The sequence below is a fragment of the Perognathus longimembris genome, chromosome 2 (assembly GCF_023159225.1).
Source record: "Perognathus longimembris pacificus isolate PPM17 chromosome 2, ASM2315922v1, whole genome shotgun sequence".
NCBI lineage: Eukaryota > Metazoa > Chordata > Mammalia > Rodentia > Heteromyidae > Perognathus > Perognathus longimembris.
Genome location: NC_063162.1, coordinates 115,336,100 through 115,359,841, shown reverse-complemented (window position 1 = coordinate 115,359,841; position 23,742 = coordinate 115,336,100). Strand labels below are relative to the sequence as shown.

General features: G+C 36.1%; 1 protein-coding gene across 5 annotated transcripts in view; it reads right to left on the bottom strand.

Annotated features, from left to right (window-relative positions):
- Positions 1 to 23,742, bottom strand: part of Cdk14 (cyclin dependent kinase 14) — a 511,316-nt gene that overhangs the window by 365,715 nt on the left and 121,859 nt on the right. For all 5 annotated transcript variants that reach the window (XM_048339985.1, XM_048339984.1, XM_048339983.1 and 2 more), the window contains one exon: positions 4,402 to 4,481. In XM_048339985.1, coding sequence (XP_048195942.1) covers positions 4,402 to 4,481 — 80 coding nt within the window. The remainder of the gene's footprint in view (positions 1 to 4,401; positions 4,482 to 23,742) is intronic.

Below are 23,742 nucleotides of genomic sequence, written 5' to 3'. Positions count from 1 at the left end.
GTGATAGACAAAAAGGATTATTGCTAATGGATTTTGTAAGAGATATTTTAACACAATAAATATGTATCACATTACTGTATGTAAGTATGAAAAACACTGATGTTATAATTACAAATTCTTCCCATCAGTTAAAAGAGTCATGCTGGCACTATTTTTTATCATGTAAATATTTTACAGTTTATTTTTAAACTAACTTATTTATTGTCAAAGCTATGTACAGAGGGTTACACTTTCACATGTTATGCAGTGAGTACCATTCTTAACAAACTTGTTACCTCCTCCTCATTTTTCTCATACCTTCCCCTCTCAACCTGCCTAATATTGTAAAGTTGGTTTACGGTATATTGTCTTCTAAGTACTGCTGTTACATTGGTTTGCCTTTTACCCTTTGTCTCTCCATTTTGACATTCCCCTACCCTTCCTTACTTGTGATAAACATATATACAATACCTAGGATAGCAAAATCAGTTACAGTGATATCAGGGGTAAAACCACAGGGAGAAAGACAAAAAGGCATAATTTCACATGGTATGTTGAACAATGATAAAGCACTTATTTCTATAACATGGGAGTCCATTTTGCTTAGCATCATCTTATGTGTTCATATATACATAGCTATTAAGCTATTGTGATCTTCTTCTAGGACTATCCTGTAGCAGGATATAAAATAAATCCTCAAAATGTAGTGTGAGGCTGAAATCAGGAAAGCAACTCCTTTCACAATAGCCTCAAAAATAAAATAAAATAAAATACTGGAATAGCCTTAACCATAGAAGTGAAAGATCCCTATGATGAAAACTTTAAAAAATATCACAAAAGAAATTAAAGCAGAACTATGGAAATGGACCCCCACCCCCACCATGTTCCTGTATTTGGAGGCTTATCATCGTGAAAATGGCAATACTGCCAAAGGCTTTCTACAAATTCAGTGTAATACACATCAATATCCCAACACCATTCTTTAATGAAATAGAGGAAGCAATCCAAAAATTTATATGGAACAACAAAAGACCCCGATTAGCAAAAACAATACTAAGCAGGAAGAACAATGCTAGATGAATATCAATACCAAACTTTTAAGTATATTCCAAAGCTATAGTAATAAAAGCAGCTTGGCATTGGCACAAGAACAGGCCTTAGGACCAATGGAATAGAACTGAAGACCAGAAATGAACCCACAGTACAATGGCCACTTAATTTTTGATAAAGGAGCTCAGAAATTCTTCAACAAATGGGGCTGAAAAATTTATTAACACCTGTAACAAACTAAAGCTACATTCTTATACATCACCCTGCACCAGAATCACTTCCAAATGCATCAAAGGTCTCAAGGTAAAAGCAGATACCCTGAAAACATTGCAGGAAGGAATAGGAGAAATGCTTGGGCTTCTCTGTACAGGTCATAACTTTCTTAATAAAGGCTCAGAAACATAGCAAATCAAAGAAAGACTGGACAATGGGATTGCATGAAACTGCAGAGCTTCTGTATGGCAAAGGACATAGCTTGCAAGAAAATAGAAAGCCTTCAAGTTGGGAAAAGATCTTCATATAACAGACAGACTCAAAAAATTCAGCTCCCCCAAAACAAGTCCACAGAGGAACAACTGGCCCCCTAATAAATGGGCTAAAGACTTAAGAGAGATTTCTCTGAAGAAAAAATCAAAATGGCCAAGAGACACATGGAGTGCTCAACATCACTGGCCATAAAACAAATGCAAATCAAAACAACATTGAGATTCCACCTCACCCCAGTAAGAATGACCATTATGAAGAAAACTAATAACAGATGCTGGAGGGGATGTGGCCAAAAGGGAGCCCTACTACACTGTTGGTGGGAGTGTAAACTTTTTCAACCACTCTGGAGAGCAGTGTGGAGGTTCCTCAAAAGGCTAAACATAGAGCCCACCTATGACCCAGCAACCCTGCTTTTGGGCATTTACCCAAAGGATTACAAGCAAGACCACACTGAAGCTACCAGCATAACTATGTTCAATGCAGCACAATTTAACATTGCTAAAATACGGAACCAACCCAGATGCCCCTCAGTAGGTGGAGAAAGAAAATGCACTGCATATACATAATGGAATTCTATGCTTCTATCAGAAAGAATGACATTGCCCCATTCGGAAGGAAATGGAAAGACTTGGGGAAAAAATCATACTAAGTGAAGTGAGCCAGACCCAAGGAAATATGGACTTTATGGTTTCCCTCATTGGTAATTATTAGTGCATTTTCTAGGGTAGTACTAGCAGAAGATCACAATAGCTCAATAGCTATGTACATATGAACACATAAGATGATGCTAAGCAAAATGAATTCCCAAGTTATGGAAATACATGTTTTATCACTGTTGTTGTTTTTTTGATGTACCATGTGAAATTATGCCCTTTTCTTTTGCCTTTCTTCCCCATGGTTTTACTCCTGATTATCACTGTATCTGATTTTGCTACCCTGGGTATTGTATATATGTTTATTGGAAGTAGAAAAAGGAAGGGGAACATCAAAATGGAGAGTCAAAGGGTAAAAGGCAAACCAATGCAACAGCAATACTTAGAAGACAATATGTTATAAACCAACTGTACAACTGGGGGGGGGGAGGGAATTGGGAAGGGGGAAAGAAAAATGAGGGAGGAGGTAACAAGTTTGATAAGAAATGTACTCACTGCCCTACATATGAGACTGTAACCCTTCTGTACATCACTTTGACAATAATTAATTTTTTTAAGAAATGTACTCATTATCTTACTTATGTAACTGTAACCCCTCTGTACATAACCTTTATAACAAAAACATGTCTCTCTCATACTGGAATGTTTAAGTGTAGGCCTTCCATGATTTACAGGATTAATTTTTATATCTACAAAAAGACACTAGCTGTGACCTTACATAGATGAATTAACCTTGACATGCCTAAGTTCCTTCACATTAAAATACAATTAAGAATAGTATATCAGTTACCAAGTTTTGAGAGAATTAAATGAGACTATAAGCTTGGCTATGTATGCATAATATGTGAGGATATACTAAACCCTTGTTTATTGAAATTGTTACTACTTTAATTTAAGCTTGTTCTTTATTAGAATATTTAGCTTTGTGTTAGGGACTGCCTATAGAAACTATGATATATTCAAGAATACATAAAATGCCTGAAAAGTATACCCCTATCTTCCTGGTCTAAGAAAATGCTAGAATAAAACATTCTATCTAGAACATGTATCACAGAGTAAGATCACATGCACTTAGAAGGTGTGTAAAGAGGATCTTTTTTTTTTTAAGATCTTTTTTTTTTTTTTTTTTTTTTTTTGCCAGTCCTGGGCCTTGAACTCAGGGACTGAGCACAGTCCCTTGCTTCTTTTTGCTCAAGGCTAGCACGCTGCCACTTGAGCCACAGTGCCACTTCTAGCAGTTTTCTATATATGTGGTACTGAGGAATCGAACCCAGGGCTTCATGTATACGAGGCAAGCAATCTTGCCACTAGGCCCTATTTCCAGCCAGTCCAAGATCTTTTATCTACTCCTGTTTAAGTCTTTTCACCTCTCCTAATTTCCTATCAAGAGCACCACAAACCATGATTATATAAGGATTCTTAATTAAAATCGAAAATCTGACATTCAGTATGGCTATGTAATTTTTCTAAGCTGGGTAAATTTCAAAGCCCCTGAACCTGAATTAAGCCATTACACACTCTAAACTAGAGAAGATAAAATTCAAAGTCCATCTCTGGATGCAAATCTAGGTAAGATTACAGTTTTTAAGTATTTCTAATTTAAATGAAAATAATGTGTTAAAAATCTAAATTCGTACCTAATACTATAAAAGAAAAGCATCTATTTGAAAACTACTTTATTGGTCATGGTGTTTTGTGCCCCTGCTATTCACAATTGGGGAATAAGGAACTGACCAGAATAAAAGAAAGGCAAATTCAAATTCAAGTGTTACCTCTCCACTGAATGAGCAGAAGCTAACCTGGTCAGTGAGAAATGAATGCATGTGAGGGCCTCACCCGCTCCTAAATACTTCAAGTCCTGCCACTAAATGCACACAGGATTTACTGTGCACAATTTGTAGAAGAATTAACAGGAAAGACAGACAGGCTTTGAAATAGTAATAGCTTTTGGTGCCACATAACAACAGCAGAAAAGTTAACTATGAAACACAGGGATGCCCTAGCTTCCCTTGTAACATACTGATTGAAATAAATCTCTCCAAATTTTTGCCCATTGCCTCCAACCTTGATCTTCCCAGTCTCTGTTATGGGTTTTCTAGGATTAGAGCCCCAACTGACCCCTCAGCTTGCAAAGTCCAAAGAGAGAAAGAGTAATGGATATTAAAACAGCACATTCAGAGATGGATAATTCACTACTATGAGCCTCATACAAACACAAAACAAAAGTGCCTACCTTCCCTGATTGCTGTGAAAGGTGTACCTTCTTCTTCTTGCAGCCTGATTACCTTCAGGGCGACCAATTTCCCATTTACCCTGTGGGAAATGAAAGAAAAGAAGAGAAGTGAATCTGTGAAATTATGTGCCTAATTGTCCTCCTTATGATTTATATTTTATGTACTGAAAATGTCAGTGACTCAATTATACCACCACAGCAAGATTAATTCCAGAAAAACTGGGAATGCTATAGCATCATCAAAAATATTCACATTTTAAATATTCACACTTGCATGAGCCAAGATTTAACTGCAGATTTCTGTGAGTCATTGTTCCCTCCTGAATCAAAGTAGTATTTAACAAAATTACCACACACCTGAAGATTATTCTCAGATCAATTTCAAACAAAGTAGTCAAAATAGTACTTTTCCTTTGTTTCTCAAAACATCTTTGTGGATTTTGCTGTTCTGTCCATCTTCAGTTTTGGATAAGGTCAATCAATTCTCAAGGACAGAAACTTGACTCTTGGTTTTCCTCTCTCCTTTCTCCCTCTCGGTAACACACCCCCATTTTTCCTTTTAAAGAAAAACCTCCTGAGATTATACTTGATCTTGTTGTGCTTTATATTATAGCATTTGATGACAAAAAAGTTATGAATATACTATTACGAGATAACACAAGGCCTATCCAAAGCAGATGGCTCTTCCAGACACATTCTGAATGTGTCTGCTCTAATAAAAGTAAGACAAAACAATGGAGATAACTATTTATCCACTCAATCCTGTCAGCAGTCAAATTTATGACTGTCTAAATCAGTTTTGTTGATTGATTGATATTCTATCTTTGCTAGGCCTAGATGCATACTTTATTTAGTTTATTCCTTCAAATGTGAAAGTTACTAGAAAGAATTTGGTGAGATGTAAATTTCCATTCTACACAGTTCTTCAGGAACCAAGGTCTCATTTTTCTGATTCTCTGATGATATCTTTCACATCTACAGACATTCACATATATCACAAAAATTAATTCACTCACATCCATATTCATGTCAAGAGCACATGTAAACAAATGATAGTATATAATACAAAGTATACTTATATTGTTTTTATCCTTTAACAATGTGGTGATATATAAATTACAAATTCACAGAAAATTGCCTCTAGCTTTTAAAGGGCCATAGGTTATTGCTTTGTATAATGGAGCATAATGAATTTAATTTCAGTCCTCTACTATTGGGCATTTAGATTGTTCCCACTTTTTTGCTAACTTAAACAATGGTGAATGAATACTCTTATACATGAAATTTCGCTCATAAGCATGTCTATGTGATAAATTCCTAGAAAAGGAATTGGAAGTTCAAAAGTCATGTATATTTAATTTCTTAATTTCGGTGAATATTAGAAATGTATGATATAAAGAGGATAAATGTGACCTTTCCTATAGTAACATGAGAGTTCTTATTCCTTCCCTCTATCACCTAAACAATATTTATTAATGTTTGATTTTACCAGACTGATAGGTCAAAAATGGTTTCTTATTGCAATCTATATTGCAACCAAAAATCTTGAGAATAATCATAAAGGAAAGTTCATGTGGCCCAGAGAATCCAATACCTGGGTATGAAATAAAAATTTTCAACTTCTTTTCTTTAAGTGTGTCTACTTCATTTTTGCCCAAAATGCTGCAACAGAAACAGAAGGCCAAGGCATTCACCAAAGTCCAACCATCCTAGTGGCATTCTTTTTTAACTAATTGACTTCTGATATTACATTATAGGTTTTGGTAATGCCATAAAGACATCTGGCATGTGCAAGGTTCCACAGTTTGGCTTGTCCTCCAGGTTAGAAGTTATGCTGACTTTTTTCCTTGCCTTTCAACTGGGAGGATGGATGAACCTGCTGTTTTTCTGCTCCACAACTTCGACTCATAATACATTACCTTGATTCCTCTAATCCTATTTGTGCTCTAGATACCCAGGTGAAGGCAAAAAGAAATGTCTATGCATGTGGGTTCATCTGGAGACTGTACCTTGTGCCCTTCATGTTGTCCTTCAGGATGGAGGAAACCTTTGGCAGGGCTTGAGGCTGCAAAGCAGTCAGTGCTGACATCTGTACAGATTTTTCTCAGCCCAGTTGAGCTCATCCCTGGCTCCCTGAGGAGGCAGTAACTGATTCCAAGAAAGGCTTGGAATTTTCCTTCATTTACAGATATTTTCCCCTCACCCATAAAATACACATATACATTGCCTTCTTCCCATAAAGTCTGCCTATTTTTCTTGAGAAGTACTGACTTGCATGTACAGGAACTGAATGATGAAAGGAACCTCATCCTTTTGAAAATTATATACTTAAAATCCACAAAGCAATGACTAGTCAGTATATACTGAAAGCAGGTAAGCCTTTAACTGAGTTAGCAGCAGTCCCTCTTTCAATGTAATTAAAGTTGGGACTTCTATGAGTACTCACATAAACTGACTTGTACAATTTTGTAGTAAGAAAAAAAGTTGAACATACATTCTGTTACTGTTTAAAAGCAACACATTATGGAATTCTAATTCTGAAATCAGCATAAATTAAACTTCCAAGTGTTCCTTTTTATAACCTATGAAAACTGCAATGGTTGACTTTTGAGATTTTATGTATCACACTGTCTGAAATTAAAATTTCTTTAAAATGTATACGACACTACAAACTTCTGGAGCTAAGAGACTTGTTAGCTGATATGTGCTCAATAACTGGAACTTTCCTAGTACAGGGTACATGTTAGTGAATAAATATAGATATTGTTATGATACAATGACATTTGCTCCTCATATATGCAAAATAAAAATATGGTATAAAAATGTTTCCAAAAATTCCAGAAATATTAAACATTCTATAAAGCTTTCAACATCATCTTTCAAGCCTTATTTATTTCTTTACTTTCTATTTTGAGGTTAAAGATGAAGTCTCTGCTCTTGATGCATGCAAATACAAATTTTCATTCTCTTGAAGTTTTACAACTTTAGAATGCTTTGTTAATTAACCTTTTCACACCCAACACATGTTTGAAAACACTGTCCTTTAGTAATCTGACAACAGATTACTAATCAGCATCTCCCTTTTCTCCAATTATTTAATTGGATTTTCCATTACAGATCATATTGATCATCAAATTGCTCTTTAACCCAAGTCGCTGTGACTTTCTCTTTTCTTAATTAGTTTTTCTCTACATGTCTAGACACTTATCAATGGCTGAGTCTCTTAGTTTTAAATGCAAATAAATATATTATTAGCTCTATGTTTGGTAAAAAGATACTTTCAGAAAAAGTATTATGAAATTTTGTATGTTCTAGAGATATGTGTGTATGTCTTAAACTTTAGTATGGCTTGAATTACTTGAAACTCTAAGTTACTAAGTCACGTAAAACATGTCATCTTTTAAAGATATCAAAAGAAGCTATTGTTCTTTGATAAAAAAGAATACAGTGTCTTTCAATTATCTTGTAGATTTAAGTTCTTTATGAAGGCTCAAAACACGTCATCCAAGCATTGGTTTAAATAATTTCAATACAAAATTCAAATCGAATCAGCAGAGTTTTTCTTTTACAAGAAACATTGAAGGTTCCTCTTGAATAAGTCTTAGTAGTTAAATCAAAAGTTAATAAATAGAAGGCAATCATGGTTTGCTAGAGGAGATATTAATAATGAGGTAGGAAAAAAATGTTTCAAAATGTGTTGATATTACCATTCAGTACACTAAGCTAAATAGAGATCTGTTTTATTTAGTAATCTTCCGCTAGCTATGCTGTTCTGTTTTATAACTGCCATTGCCGGCGTGGCCTCACTGCAAGGCACACTCTAGCTTCATCAAGTGGGTGGAGATTCTGGTAACAGCACGAAGCAAAGCTGCAAACTCAGCGTGGCAGCTCCATGCCAAGAGACCTAAGACATAGGATGGCAAAGCCATGTTCAAGTACATCAGGCATTCAAACTGGTTCAAATCCAACCTCTGCCAACTTTAGAAACCTGCCTTCAATTCTTGATACCCTTTATATCTTAGATTAAAAATTGTCTAGTGAGAATGAAGGCGTGAAAGCTTTAAATAAAGAGAATAGCTTATTTTATTCATGTATTCATTTATTTGTTCATTCAAAGTTTTACAAAAATCTATAAAGTTTAAAACCCCTTGCTTCACTCAGGGTACATTTTCTAATTTGAAAAGACCCATCAAAGGGGCTGGGGATATGGACTAGTGGCAAGAGTGCTTGCCTCGTATACATGAGGCCCTAGGTTCGATTCCCCAGCACCACATATACAGAAAATGGCCAGAAGTGGCGCTGTGGCTCAAGTGGCAGAGTGCTAGCCTTGAGCAAGAAGAAGCCAGGGACAGTGCTCAGGCCCTGAGTCCAAGCCCCAGGACTGGCCCCCCCACAAAAAAAAAAGAAAAGAAAAGACCCATCAAAGAGAATTTCCTTACAGATAAACAATTCTCATAGGAAAGCTCAAAGGTTTTCTATTCCATTACTTACCTCAAATTAATAGGATAACAAAATACAATAAAACAAAATTACAAATATTATCTAGGTCATCTCTGCAAAGTTGTCCATGTGCTAACACCTAAAAGAAATTATGTCTGGAAGAGATAAAGGAAATTAAAGCAATATACCTAAAAAGAAATTTAATATACTCTTAGAAATTTAATATATTCTGTCTTTCTCATCCATTTTGATTTTGTCTCAAGAGAAAGTACTAAGGAAAATAATACCAAGTGCAGGCAGACACACCTAGTATTTCTTTTCATAGAGGTAGGGCTAAATAGTGAACAAATGAGCCAGTCCCTTACCATGTAAAGAAGATGCTAGAATCCCTGCTGCTCTTAGTTATTCAGCTTCTTCCAAATCGCCACAAGTAACAACATATTAGCTACCAGCCTGCAACACTTTTAATCTACCACTAAGTAGTCAAAAACATTTATCAACGTCTAATAAACAAAAAAGATATTCACTCTCTGTGGTGTTCTCTCATCCATTGGTTTAGCAACCTGATCAGAAAATAAAGCTATTTATTATCACTTTTTAAAACTCTTATTCACTATTTTGCTTTCTAACTGCTCAGAAATCAACTAAACAACAATCTGTCTGAAACATTTATTGTAAGAGGTAGAATAAGAAGGGTAAACACAGGAAAGGTCACACTCACTTCCTTTCTCAGATCAAATTAATACAATTCTTCTATGACTATGAGGATAATCCAAGATATTCTTCTCTCTCTCTCTCTCTCTCTCTCTCTCTCTCTCTCTCTCTCTCTGTCCAGAGTTCCTCAATATAATTGATAGTAATGGAATAGTCTCAACTTTAAGTTCCCTTAAAATTCTATAATACTGAAGCACCTCAGATCTTGAAATGGAACTTGTCAAGAGAAACACAGGTCCATCAATATTCTCAGACATCTGATAATTTAAGTCACTTCTACATTTGCACTGCACATTTATGACTACATCTGTCACTGACAGCAAGGATGCAAGCAGAACAGAAGGTAAGTAAATATCACCTTTCTATGCCAAAAGCATCTTGTGTGTGGACTTTAAGCCTGAGCTCATTCTTGGGCATTCCCCAATTCTCATTGAGCTGAGTAGTCAACATCTGGTCTGAGGTTCAGCTATTCAGTTCTGAGAGAGTTTCTATCAACTATTTTGATAGATTGCATCTCAAGAGTAGTAATGTAGAAGATTTTACATTCCTTAGAACTTACAAAGTAAATACCTCCTTTTGATGCAAGGAACTATTCTGCAGTGAGCAAGAAGTAATTTGCATATATCACCCAAGACCATATCAAAATTGGTGCACACTTGTAATCCAACACTCTAGCGGCTGAGACAGAAGGACTGTGAATCTGAGTCCAGCCTAGGCTACATAGTGAGATTTTTATCAAGAGGAAAGACAGCAGGAGGGAGGGGAGAGGAGGCAAGAGGAGAGAGAAGCGGAGGAGAGAGGAGGAGAGGAGAACATGGCAGGCACCAACAGATGTAAAGATAGGCAGCTATACAACACTCCTAGAATGACAAGAGAAGGGTCATGATGATTTGATGAGAAGCACTGGTTTCACTAGAAGTAAAATATCAGTCCTTAGGAAGAGTTTTCAACATTGATTCTCACACATAGTGATATCTGAAACTTACTATGTTAGCCTGCTCAGTTTGTCTCCATAAACATGCAACTTTTATTATAAACACATGGACCTGATGTGCTGAAGATGAAGGAAAAAGAGATGGAGTGAAGGCAAAGAAACATCAAATATAAAATATCGCAGCTGTTGCTTGGGAATTTTTGTTTTCCCCAAGCCCCAACTCTCAAGAACACTTATCTGAAGAAAGATTACTGGGGGCTTTGGAAATGCGACGCTTTTGCATTTCTAGACAATCCAAATTTTCTCTCTCAAGCTGCCACTTCAAATAGATTTTTATCTACAGCAGCTTTATTTTTGTCCTCACAGAAAATATTTCTAAAAAGCAGAAAAGAGAAATAGATATACTTGATATTTCCCCAATCTTGGATTACATAATAAACTGTGGCTAATTCTTAACATAGATATCCAACACTATACCTAAAAGTTAAAGTCAAATCCACTCATTCATGATTTTCTTTGTTAAAGAAACCCAAAAACTAGCTCAAACATCACAATCAGGGTGAGTCACCATCAATATATGACGGATTAAAAGAAAGAGGATAAAATCAGACTCATCCTCACAGCTCTTCAAGCTTCTTGATCCAAAGACATGCTTAAAGGATGATGTTCTATTTTTCCTAACAGTCATAAATGTTTCTCATTCTTTGGTTACAGAATGCATATCAAACATCCTAAGAGACTGGTTTCTACTCTGAAAAAAAGAAGCATCTCGAAATAAGTTAAATGAGATGTTGCCAAAAGCACATCACAGATGCACTACAAGGCTCGGAGGCATCCTGATATACTATACTTTTTGCATGGCATTAACCACAGAGAGCTTGTGACTCAAAAACAGAGATGCATAATGAAATGAAGCTTGGAACAGCAGGACAAAACAATTTAAAGCAGTTCTAGAGACTCATCAATGCAGGAGTATTCAGAGTTCAGATTATTCTCTACTCATTCTAACAAAAACCAAAGCATACACATACTTCTTGAGTTTGTGTTGTAAGTAGGATAGTGAGATACTATTTCCTGTTTCTGGTTTGCCTACAAATACTCATTAGGAATTGACAGAAAAAAAAATGCACATTAGTGAAAATGACTACTTTGATAATAACAGGAAATGTGATTAAACATACTTTAAAATTCAAAATAATGTCAAGCAACTTAGTAATTTTGATATGTCTTTTATTGTAAGAAGTATTATAGAAGAGTGCTATACAGCATCATCAGTTACCAAAATCTGAAAGACTGTTATCCTAAAAATAAATTCAAATTAAAATGGGCTATTTTAAAGGCAAGTAGGGTGTCAATTCAAAAATTATTCCATTAAATACAAAGCTGAGGAAAAAACTCACCATGCTATAAAACAGGACTTATGCCAATTAATGTATTAATAAAGAATACAGAATGAGCTTTCAAAAAATTATTGAGTCTTGGTAGGAGGAAGGTCTATGCCAGTATTACTGTGAACCAAGAAGGGAGAAGAAAGGAGAGAGGGAGAGGGGAAAATAAGAGGAAAGATACTGAAGAAGGGAGGGAGAGAAGAAGACAGAGAGTTAAAACAAAAGAAAACTAGAAAGGGGGCTGGGGATATAGCCTAGTGGCAAGAGTGCCTGCCTCGGATACACGAGGCCCTGGGTTCGATTCCCCAGCACCACATATACAGAAAACGGCCAGAAGCGGCGCTGTGGCTCAAGTGGCAGAGTGCTAGCCTTGAACGGGAAGAAGCCAGGGACAGTGCTCAGGCCCTGAGTCCAAGGCCCAGGACTGGCCAAAAAAAAAAAAAAAAGAAAACTAGAAAGATGAAAAGATGGTATGGAGAGAGAGAGAGAGAGAGAGAGAGAGAGAGAGATAGTAGACAGAGAGACAGATTTTAATTCAAAAATATCCCTGACGTTGAAAACTGTTGTTCAGGCATTATAATATGACATTTCCTAGGCCAAGATCTTTTTACATTGTCTCATTTATTACCTAGTACACCTCTATGTAATAGCTACTTTACAAGGAAAATGAAACACAAAGTAGTTCAGTAAGTGGTGCTAAATCATCATCACTAGAGGTAGCAGGTCCACTTTTTGGACCTGGGTAGTCAAGCGTTGTTTCACATAGTTTATTATGAACCTCGGTATAAAGCAATGTATTTTAGAATGACACTCACAAGTCACATCCTAATTGTAATATTGTTCCATGCTTCTAGTAGTATATTTGAGCAATACAGGTAAAAACAAAATCAACAATAATCCCAGCATTTAGAGAGAAATTCTTCAGTGTGTGTCCATCCAGATTTTACAGGTTTTTTTACCTATGTACAGACAATATTCCAAAAATAGTACCCTACAGAAATTTCATGATTGATCATTTACTTTACATGAGTATATGGTCTTGTACTCTTTTACTGGGGAAGGCTAACGCAAGAACCTATGAACACTCAAGTGCAACATGTTCACACTTTCCATTTAAGAAAAATGGCCCTAAAACATCTATCTTTCCTTCATGAAATTTAATGAAGCATGCATTTTAGTTTATTGACAAAGACAACTTTGCTAACCAAGCAGCACAGGACTGATTGGGGAGCTAGTAATATGGCCCTAGCAGTCATGGAGGAAGACTTGTGGGGCACATGGTTTCTAAGAAGGCCTGGCTAGAATTTAGTCTAAATGGAGTGCTCCTTATTCCATGATATATAACAATAATCATATCATTTCCATGATGAATATGCCCACATATTTCTTCTATAAAACAAACTGCATGAAATTAAAAAACTGAGAACTATGACATTTAAGTGGGCAACTTAAGAAGAAATTCCCTTAGTAATCACAAGGCTGAGTTCAAACCTAATACTACCAAAAAGAAAACAAACAATAAAAACAACCAAAAGCTTCCTATATCCTGGCTGCAAATCTCCATCCCCCAAATCCATCGGCAGGTCTCTTGTTATGCTTTTGGCCTGGTCCTCAATAAAGTAATTGGGAAGTGATAGGATCATGAGCAATCTTACCTCATCAATGATGGATGCATTTTTATATTCATTAAAGGGCCATTGGGAGCTTTAGCCACTGGGGAGTATTTGAAGGTAGTAGGCCACTACGGTCCATGTTCCTGACGAGTATATTTTATCCACATCTCATTCTATTTTCTCACTTCTCTTTCTGGATTCTATATGAAAGGCAGGTCTCTTCTACTTTACCACATGTTTAAAAGCAACCAAGCCAAGAAACCATGGACTACAATTTCTAAATCCATGAGCAAAATTGAACCTTTCCCACTTCAAGTTGATTTTTTCAAGAGCTTTCATGGTGTAACAATAGCTAACAACACAGAAACTTGTCATCACACTTAACCTGATCAGTGTTACTAAACCTTGCTCCAGACTTTACACAGTAATATTATTGTACATCTACTAATAGCTCTGTTACAAGTGCTAAATAACAAGTTAATACGGATGAGGAAGAAAAGGAATATCAAGGGAATCATACCATGTGTTAAAATAAAAATTATCCTGGGCTGGGGATATAGCCTAGTGGCAAGACTGCCTGCCTCAGATACACGAGGCCCTAGGTTCGATTCCCCAGCACCACATATACAGAAAGCGGCCAGAAGCGGCGCTGTGGCTCAAGTGGCAGAGTGCTAGCCTTGAGCGGGAAGAAGCCAGGGACAGTGCTCAGGCCCTGAGTCCAAGGCCCAAGACTGGCAAAAATAAATAAATAAATAAAATAAAATAAAATAAAAATTATCCTGACTCTTATAAAAAGTAAGGCTAAGACAATTGACATAAATACTATTGTAAAAGGTGGAGGGGGTTGAAGATTGGCTCTTTACTCAGGAATTAGTAGATGAAAAAGTACTAAGAGGAAACAAGAAGTAAGGTTAATGGGGAAAATTGAAAGGGCAGGCAAGATGGTTAGATGCTGGGCATAGGGTGAGGAGTATCTGTACAATGACCTTCCAGGATTCTTGTTAAAAGTGGTTTATCCTGACAAAGACTGGGGTCAAGTTCAAGGTCTAATGAAGAAGAGACCTTAGAAAAGATGAACAAAGTTAGATCAATAGACATGTTGTCTTATATCTGGAAGGTTTCGTGGCTTGGGTGTGATTAAGTCTTAAAGATAGAGTAGAATATATATTAAATGAAGAGATAAGGCTCTATATGAAGGAAATTATCACAAACAAAAGTAGGGAGGGAAATGCACAGAAAAACCAGAAACAGAAACAAGGTGTATGTATCTGCGTCTGTCTGTATTTAGCATAGGGCTTTGAATAAAACTGAGAACCAAAGATAGCATTAATAATTGTCATCTATGCCGTTTTTGTTGTCATTTCCTTTTGAGTTGTTTATTAGTTTGTCTTTGGGAGGATAATGGGGACACAGAAAGGGTAGGACAAAAGGTGAATAAATATAGCAGTCATACTAGACACCATGAAAAATGAACTATACAACTTGTGGGTAGGAAAGGGAGGAAAAATCTGGGAGAAAGAGGGAAAGGGTGACATGGTTCAAAAAGAAACATAATCATTGCCTGACTTATGCAAGTGTAACCACTTTGTACATTACCTTTACAACAGCAATAAGATATTTTAAGACTGTCATCTAAAGAAGTGAAATATACATTTTTGTCAGGGATTAAACTTGAAGCCTTGTGCACTCACTTAGCTTGTTTCCCTCCTGCTCAAGGCTGGTGGTCTACCATTTGAGTTATATCCCCATTTCTCCTCTTCCAGCTTTTTGCTAGTTAATTAGAGATATCAATCTCTGTGATTTGTTTTTCCAACCTGGCCTCGAATTTCACTTCTCAGTTCTCAGCCTCCTGTGTAGCTAGGATTACAGATGTGAGCCACCTGTGCCTGGCTTAAACATAAGATATATTATAAAATACATGATTATATATCTTTATTACAACAAGGACATCTAAACATATAATGGATGAAACCCACCTATGCTACCTCAAGAACTTTCCAAATACCTATGTACTCTTCATCATCAACCAACATACTGGCATCTCTTTCCTCCAGAGCTAAATGTTTTGCTAAGCTAGGAGTGACAACAAGAAGAAAACTGACAAGGTTTTCAACAAAATGCTATCAGTACAGTTAAGCCTCTGCTACCAAACTTAGTCTGTAGTAAGAAATCTAATTTCCTTTCATGTGAGACAACATAACATATCTCTTTTGAGGAAAAACAAAGAAAACATGGTGTATAGCTTTTCTTTGTACTAAATGTCTTTCATGCCATCTAGCCTCAATAAATGTGAAAAAAATGAAGTCAAATATCTTAAATGAAGAATTAAACTGCAAATAACTGAAGAGGACAGGTTGCAATGACTTTTCCTGTTCATAAAACAATGTATGTGGGCTGGGAATATAGCCTAGTGGCAAGAGTGCTTGCTTCATATACATGTAGCCCTGGGTTTGATTCCAAAGCACCACATATATAGAAAATGGCCAGAAGTGGCGCTGTGGCTCAAGAGGCCAGAGTGCTATCCTTGAGCAAAGAGAAGCCAGGGACAGTGCTCAGGCCCTGAGTCCAAGGCCCAGGACTGGCAAAAAAAAAAAAATGTATGTGATTAAGAAATCACAAAAGTTAGCTTTCTCAAATGTGTCTTCCTTCCTTATATGTCAACTCGCAGTCACTAACAGAAAGCATTTTGACACATTTTCATTTATGTTGAAAATAAAGGCTAAAGGAGAATTCCATGCACTCATGGACAAGATACTCAAAAGCAATTAGATATTTGCTCAATTTTAATCCAAAATACATAATGAATACAATCACCACAATACTGTTTCATGCGATGTCAACTGGAAATACCCAGTTGTCATCCTGAAGAATCCTTCTATTGTACAACCATAAATAGAAATCCTATTTAGCTCAAGCAATATGCTACCAGTGTCTAAAAATGTGAGTAGCATATAGGCTAAACTGAACATAATATATATAAATATTTCTGTGTCAAATATCTGAGGAAAAATATCTTACTTTCAAATTACTATCTACTTTTTTCCTGTCTTGTAATATTTCTACCCATTTTTGTGAAAAATGAAATGCAGCATATACAAAGAACTATTAAAAGTGGATAGTATAAAACTAATGTCCCACCTACCCCCATTTAGAATAACAATTATCAAAAATACAAAGAATGCTGGTGTGGATGTTGGCAAAAATTATAGAAAAGTACAGAAGAGTTTCAAAGGACACGACAAACACAGAGAGCCATTTTCCTCATGTTTCATTTTTTTAGAATAGTTAACTACATTCAGAGCAAAGGCTTAGGATGAACATCTGGTGGGGTTAAACAGTGCTGGGTGTCTGCTTTGTCAAAAAATATTTGAGGGCTGGGAATATGGCCTAGTGGAAAGAGTGCTTGACTTGTATACATGAAGCCCTGGGTTCAATTCCCCAGCACCACATATACAGAAAATGGCCAGAAGTGGCGCTGTGGCTCAAGTGGCAGAGTGCTAGCCTTGAGCAAAAAGAAGCCAGGGACAGTGCTCAGGCCCTGAGTCCAAGCCCCAGGACTGGCAAAAAAAAAAAAATATATATATATATATATATATACATATATATATATTTGAAAGAAATATTTTTAAGGCACAGCTCAAATAATCACACCATTGCATTATTATTTGTGAGAAGTATTAAGGGTTAGAATGTTGCTGGAGGGCAGGAGTTAGGCTTGCCATATATTCAGTTGGCAATGAATGAAAAGGCATTGAGAGAAATGGGTGCCATGAAATCTAGGCGGAGGTCCCTATGAGAAGGCAGAAACACAATGGAAAATTCTTTCTCCAAAAAAATCTAATTAATAGAATAAATGGGGGAGAAGTGAGTAATCTAATTCCTGTAGGCACCTGCCAGAGTACACACAATCTATTTAGATCGTTAGGATTTCAGGGTTGTTGTTTTTTATCTTAAAGTGAGAGAAACTGGCATATTTCAAATCTTTTCCAGGACTACTCTAAGGAATAAAGGAAAAAATAACAACTGACATTCACAAAGCATGTACTGTACATGTGACAATAATCCAAATAATGAGTTCTCACACACACACACACACACAGAGAATAGTCCAAATAATGAGTCCACATATATACACATACATATATACACAAGTAAGACAATAAGTACATTTCTTTTTTAACAGTGTTACCTCTCCCTCATTTCCCCCCCCTCAAGTTGTAAACTTCATTTCCAATATAGTGTCTAGTGCCTATCACTGATGAATTGGTTCACCCTTTGTCCCACCATTTCTGTGATTCCCCTTCCTGTCCCCAAATCAGATAAACTTATATATAAGACAAACACAAACAATACAGAAAACCAAAACAGTGACAACAAGGAATAAAACATAGGAAAAACATGAAGGAAAGGAAAAAGAAAGAACTGCAAACATTACAATAAAAAAAAACCTTTCGTTTCCATTTCTTGTAGTTCATTTCGATAAGCATCATTTTATATGGTCATACGCACATAGCTATTGAGCCACTATGATCCCTTCCAAGAATATCCTCCTTTCATAATTTGGCCTAACGAATATCCTTCTTTTGTTCTCAGTGTACTGTACGATGAGGGAAACCTTCTAATTTGCAAAATGTCATGACTGTGTCTCAGGATTCACCTGGTTTGATTTTCTGAATATTTTTTATCACTCTCTAACTACTGTCTATCCTTTTCCCCCCTCTCCCTCCTTCTTCCCTTCCTCTTTTCGCTTTCTTCCTTTCTCAGCAATCCCCCTCTTATTGTTTTCTCCCTTTTTCTAACTCTCAATATTGCTGTTTGGTCATTTTACCATTCCTATTATATTCAGAAAGGATATACACACAACTTTTAACTTAATAATCTACCACCTTTTACTTTTCACACTATCTAACCTACCTTCAAACTCTATACAATTTAGCACTGAAACCTTCCAAGAACAGGAAATTGAAAAAAAAAAATTCAAAAAAAGCTGTGGTTGCGAGGTTATTTCCTTCTCATTAAGAGTTCAGCTTCCTTTGGGATCCCAATAGGCCTCATTTGTAACAGTACTTACTTAGTTTCTCAATATCTCAATTTCCCTGCTTTCTCCTGAGATTTGATCAAACACAACAAAAGCCTTTGGTTCCTCTTTTGCTTCCTCAGGGGCTTTTTATTGTCTGTCAATACCTGCACTGACTGCTAAACTACTTTAGAATTCATTCTCTAGTCTACCCATCAGACCAATTAGGAAGAACTTCTATCTTATTCCCTCCTGGATTAAAACAGGGCTTTCAACTATTAACCAAAGTGCCTAATGTTTACAATTTTGCCTCAGCTCAGACAACATTCACAAATCTATAGGATCACTGGTTTGAACCTTGGAAACCGACATAGTTGAAAACATTGCAATCCCAAAGAGACTATTCTGAACTGGAGACACAATAATCTTTTGAATTCTCAAAGAATGTTTATCCAGGAAAGTATTTCCTTGGAACTCTAGAAAGAAGGGAGAAAATATTTCCCTGGGAACCAATCAGTATGAAGAAACTATCTATGTTGGTCATCTTTAAATAATTTCCTTTCTGCTAGAGACTTTTCAAGCTCAGATATTTTACTGAATCAAAATCAGTGAGCTCATATAAATTTTTTGCTTTTCAGATTTTACTCAGAAAAGTAGATACTATTCTTCACTGCTTCATGATGAAGCCACAAATCAGACCAGGTATACTTAAGAGAAGGGCAAACCATATACTTTAAAATCTTCCCAACATCCAGTGTCAACAAGACAACCCTTCACTACATTGCCTTTGATATTTTTAATCCTAAACTCTTCAATAAGTGATTCCTCTCTGTTATTTTGGCTAGTGGCATCATATGAGTCAGTATTAATAGAATGTCATCATTTAACTAAAACTCAAAGATGTTTCATTGTGTTTACTTTGAACTTCAATAGCATCTGGTTCTACCTAAGCCCCAGCTTATTTATTAACTCTTGGTTCAGATGTGCACAATGTAAACTATCTTGAATTGCTCTGAGCCTTTTATTTAAGTTATGAGAAGCAAAGAAATCTGGCAGGTCCTTGAATTTTACACTGATCAGTAGCTAGTTCACAAAAAGCATGAAGTCTGATCTCCAGGTATTGTAGCCCAAGCTCATTAACCTGTCTTAAAACTTTTTAATTTATTGACAAATCGTCATTGCAGAAATTTTCAATCACAAACTACTCACAATTCCTTTACAGAGTCAATGAAATTGATGCTTCTGAAGTACTTCAATTTGGGGATTTGGCAAGACAGTTTATTAAGTTTCCACATGCATAAAGAATTATATAAGGGATATATGACCCATGATTTATCACCAAATAGGAACAATATTTCAGTAAAATTAAACACTATTAACAATTGGCCCATACCTGATACCCAGCACTCAGGAAACTGAGGAAGAAAGATCACACATTTGAAGACAACCTGTGTGTGTGTGTGTGTGTGTGTGTGTGTGTGTGTCTGTCTGTCTGTCTGTCTGTCTGTCTCTCAGAGAGAGAGAGTGCAAGAGACCAGGAAAAAAGTTCCTTTCTACACATGACAAAACAAAGCATCTTATACAAAATTCTTATTCTTTCCAGAGAAGGTATCTTAAAAACGTAATAAGGTTAATACAAAAAGAGTGCTCAGAGAAGACTCCCTACTCTGACTAGCTAGCACAAAGCCAGAAGTCAAACTGTGCAGGCTCAAATAGTAGAGGCACCAGCCTTAAACAACAATAACTCAGAGATAGCACCTAGGCTCTGACTGCAAACCCTAAGACTAACACACACACACACACACACACACACACACACACACACAGCCAGAATAAAATCTACATTCATGTGAGGCTTTAAAACATGTTTCTACTCCTCTTTACAGTTAAATAGTAATCCATTGTGCATATTTACACATATATGCTTATATGTGTGCAAATATATGCATATATGTGTATAGATGCACGTATATATGTATATATGTATATACGTGCATCTATACATACATATTTGTACATATATGCATATAGCATATTTTATATATGTATATGTATACAAATATACATGTGTATATAAACATACACACACATATATATATGCCTTATAGTAGAATACTCTCAATTCCAACCTCTGACCCATTTTAATACTGTTATCATTTATTTTCCTTATAATAGTACCAATAAATTCTTGCTATTAATAATTTACATAAGCATTTATGTTTAGATCAAGTAAAAAGAAAATAGTAAAGATTTATTTTATCTTGATTTCCCTTCCTTTCTTTAAAAATATATATTGAAGTTTCTGACATATTATCTTTCTTCAGCACAGAGAATGACCTTTAATATTTCCTGAAGAATCTGTCTGCCAGTGAAGGACTCAGTGAAGGGCTTTGTTGGTCTTAGAAAGTTTCTACTACTTCTTTACTTTCAAAGGATAACTTTATTGGATCTATAATTCTAGATTAGTTGAAGTTTTGTTTATTGAACCTCATTCCACACCACTCTTGCTCCTTTCCAAATGCCTGATAAGAAGCCTGATATGATTCTTGTATATATGTTTTTCTACAAGCATGGTATTTTTTTCCTCTAGCTCCTTTCAAAATTTTATTTTCTGTGTTTTTTGTGTATGTGTACATATGTCTTCCATACTTGATGTTCTCCGAGCTTGATAGATCTGAGGCATAGTATTGGTTATTAATTTTAGAAATGTATCTCCTAGTATTATTTCCAGTACTCCTCCATATTTTTTCTGATATCTCAATACATATATCAAACTTTTTGATATTTTCACCACAGTTCTCAGATTCTCCCTCCCTACTTCCCTTCCTTTAGTTTGTTAATATTTTATTGATCTACCTTCAAGCTCACTGATTCTTACAGCTAGGTTGAGTCTGCTACTGGGTATATCAAAGCTATGTTTCATTGCTGTTAAAATGCTTTTTATTTCTAGCATTTTCCTTTGATTCTCTGAGTTTTCATCTGCTCATGTAACACATATTTTCTTGTATATTGTTTCTTTTTTCCACAAGAGTCCTTAACCATAGTTGTTTTACATGTCTAATAATCCCAACATCTGTCTTATATCAGAGAATAGCTGTAGTGACTAGACTTTGATGTTTTTCCTTGTCTTTGGAATGTTTTATAACCTTTGGTTTAAATCCAACCACATAAGGGACTTAGATTTATCTATCTAATAATTGGGCTATTTCTATAGTGTGCTACAGTTCAAGGTATAAGAGATCATGTGTTTTTTCTGGTGTTTTTTTGTTCTTTTGACTTTGAGATTCCCATAGCACTCCTCCTCGAAGAAAGTAGCTGTTTCAGCTAAAACCTACTGTTGTCACACTAGAGGCCTGTGAGTATGATGGAACAGTACAATTGTCAGCATCTGCCACCCTGTGAGTACCCACAGCCTTCAGAACAAACCTAAAATCTTTTAGAAGGCCTGCATCCTACGGATGTGACCCATACAAGTACCCCTCTAGTTGCATGCCACTTTATCGTTTCATATCCATTTCCTTCCCTAGATGCAGTGTTGCCCATATACTTTCTTGAAACTCTAGCTACTAGTGATCCATTTAGGTGAGATACAAAGGCTACAGAGAATAAGAATAGAAAAAATTTCCATTATTCATCTAGAATAAGGCTCTTGAGAATAGGCCTTTGTGCACAGCACACCGAGAATATTTCTTTTGCTTACTCTTGCCATTCCCATGCCCAAACCACACGAATCTGGCAAGAGCTCTACAATGAGAAAATTATTCAACCTAAAGAATGAATTTATATCATTGATAAGGAAATGGATGGATGGATCTGGATACTATCATATTAGGTAAAGCAAGCCAGGCTCAAAAGGATAAAGGACATATTTTCTCTCATATACGGATATTAAGCCTAAAATGCATGTGTAAGCACATATGAGATCAAGTATGTGTGTACGTGTGTGTGTGTGTGTGTATCAGTACAACTAAGGTATGGTAAATGCATGTGTGAGATGCCCTAAGAAAACCTCTTTGAACAATTAATATGCACTCTCTCTCTCTGTCTCTTTCTCACACACACACACAAACACACACACACACAAAGATTATTAGGAAGTTGAAAGGTGAAATATTTCTTGTCTTGGATGTACACAGTGGGAAGGGAAGACAATCGGGGAGGGGAATGAAAGTTGATTATAGACAAAATACTTTATAAACATGTGAAAATGGAACAAATCAACTTGATGAGACTAGTTTAGAAAATGAGGAAGAGAGAATAGTAGAGGCATGATTATGAGCCAGAAGCACTGTATACATAAGTAGACTTTTAAAATTAATCCCATATGTACAACTAATTGATGTCAATAAAAAATAAGCAAAAGAAAAAAGAGTTTGTGAAGATTCTGACACCTCAGGTATTTGTGGATACAACAAATAGCATTGATTGTTGTTCTTAAGTTTGCTAATCAAATGATCAAAGAACTCTGATAACAAAAGTGTCTTAGCAGTGGCCAATACATGCAAACATTGTCTAATAGGAAAGTTATTCCAGTATAATTTAGTCTAATAATTGAAATCTTACTTCTTTCTTAAACAATAACCTCCCTGTCACTTGTCAGAAGGATTGGGCATTGTTTTATCTGGTGCAAGCTAAATGAAAACAGCTGTACCAATGAACATGACTCTAATGCCTACTACATTCTTCTTCCAAAGGAAGTCAGGATTGCGTGTGCACTTTGAGAAAACTTTAAAGATTAAAAAATAAAATCAGGGCTGGGGATATAGCCTAGTGGCAAGAGTGCCTGCCTCGGATACACGAGGCCCTAGGTTCGATTCCCCAGCACCACATATACAGAAAATGGCCAGAAGCGGCGCTGTGGCTCAAGTGGCGGAGTGCTAGCCTTGAGCGGGAAGAAGCCAGGGACAGTGCTCAGGCCCTGGGTCCAAGGCCCAGGACTGGCCAAAAAAAAAAAAAAAAAAAAAAAAATCAGCAGGTGTTGGTGGATGGGCTATTATCTTCTTTGGACTAAGTATGGCTAAGAACCCTATTTTTTTCAAATTTTACCTATGTACACAGATCTGAAAATCCCATTCAGCAAACCTCATTTACTCCATTAGCTACCATTTTTAAAAATGGTGTGACAAAGAGTGAATTAATGAAACAATGACACTCACTAGACACTATGTTGAAAATGAACTATACAATTTGTGGGGGATAGGGGCCAGAAGGGAAAAACTGAGAGAAAGTGAAGGA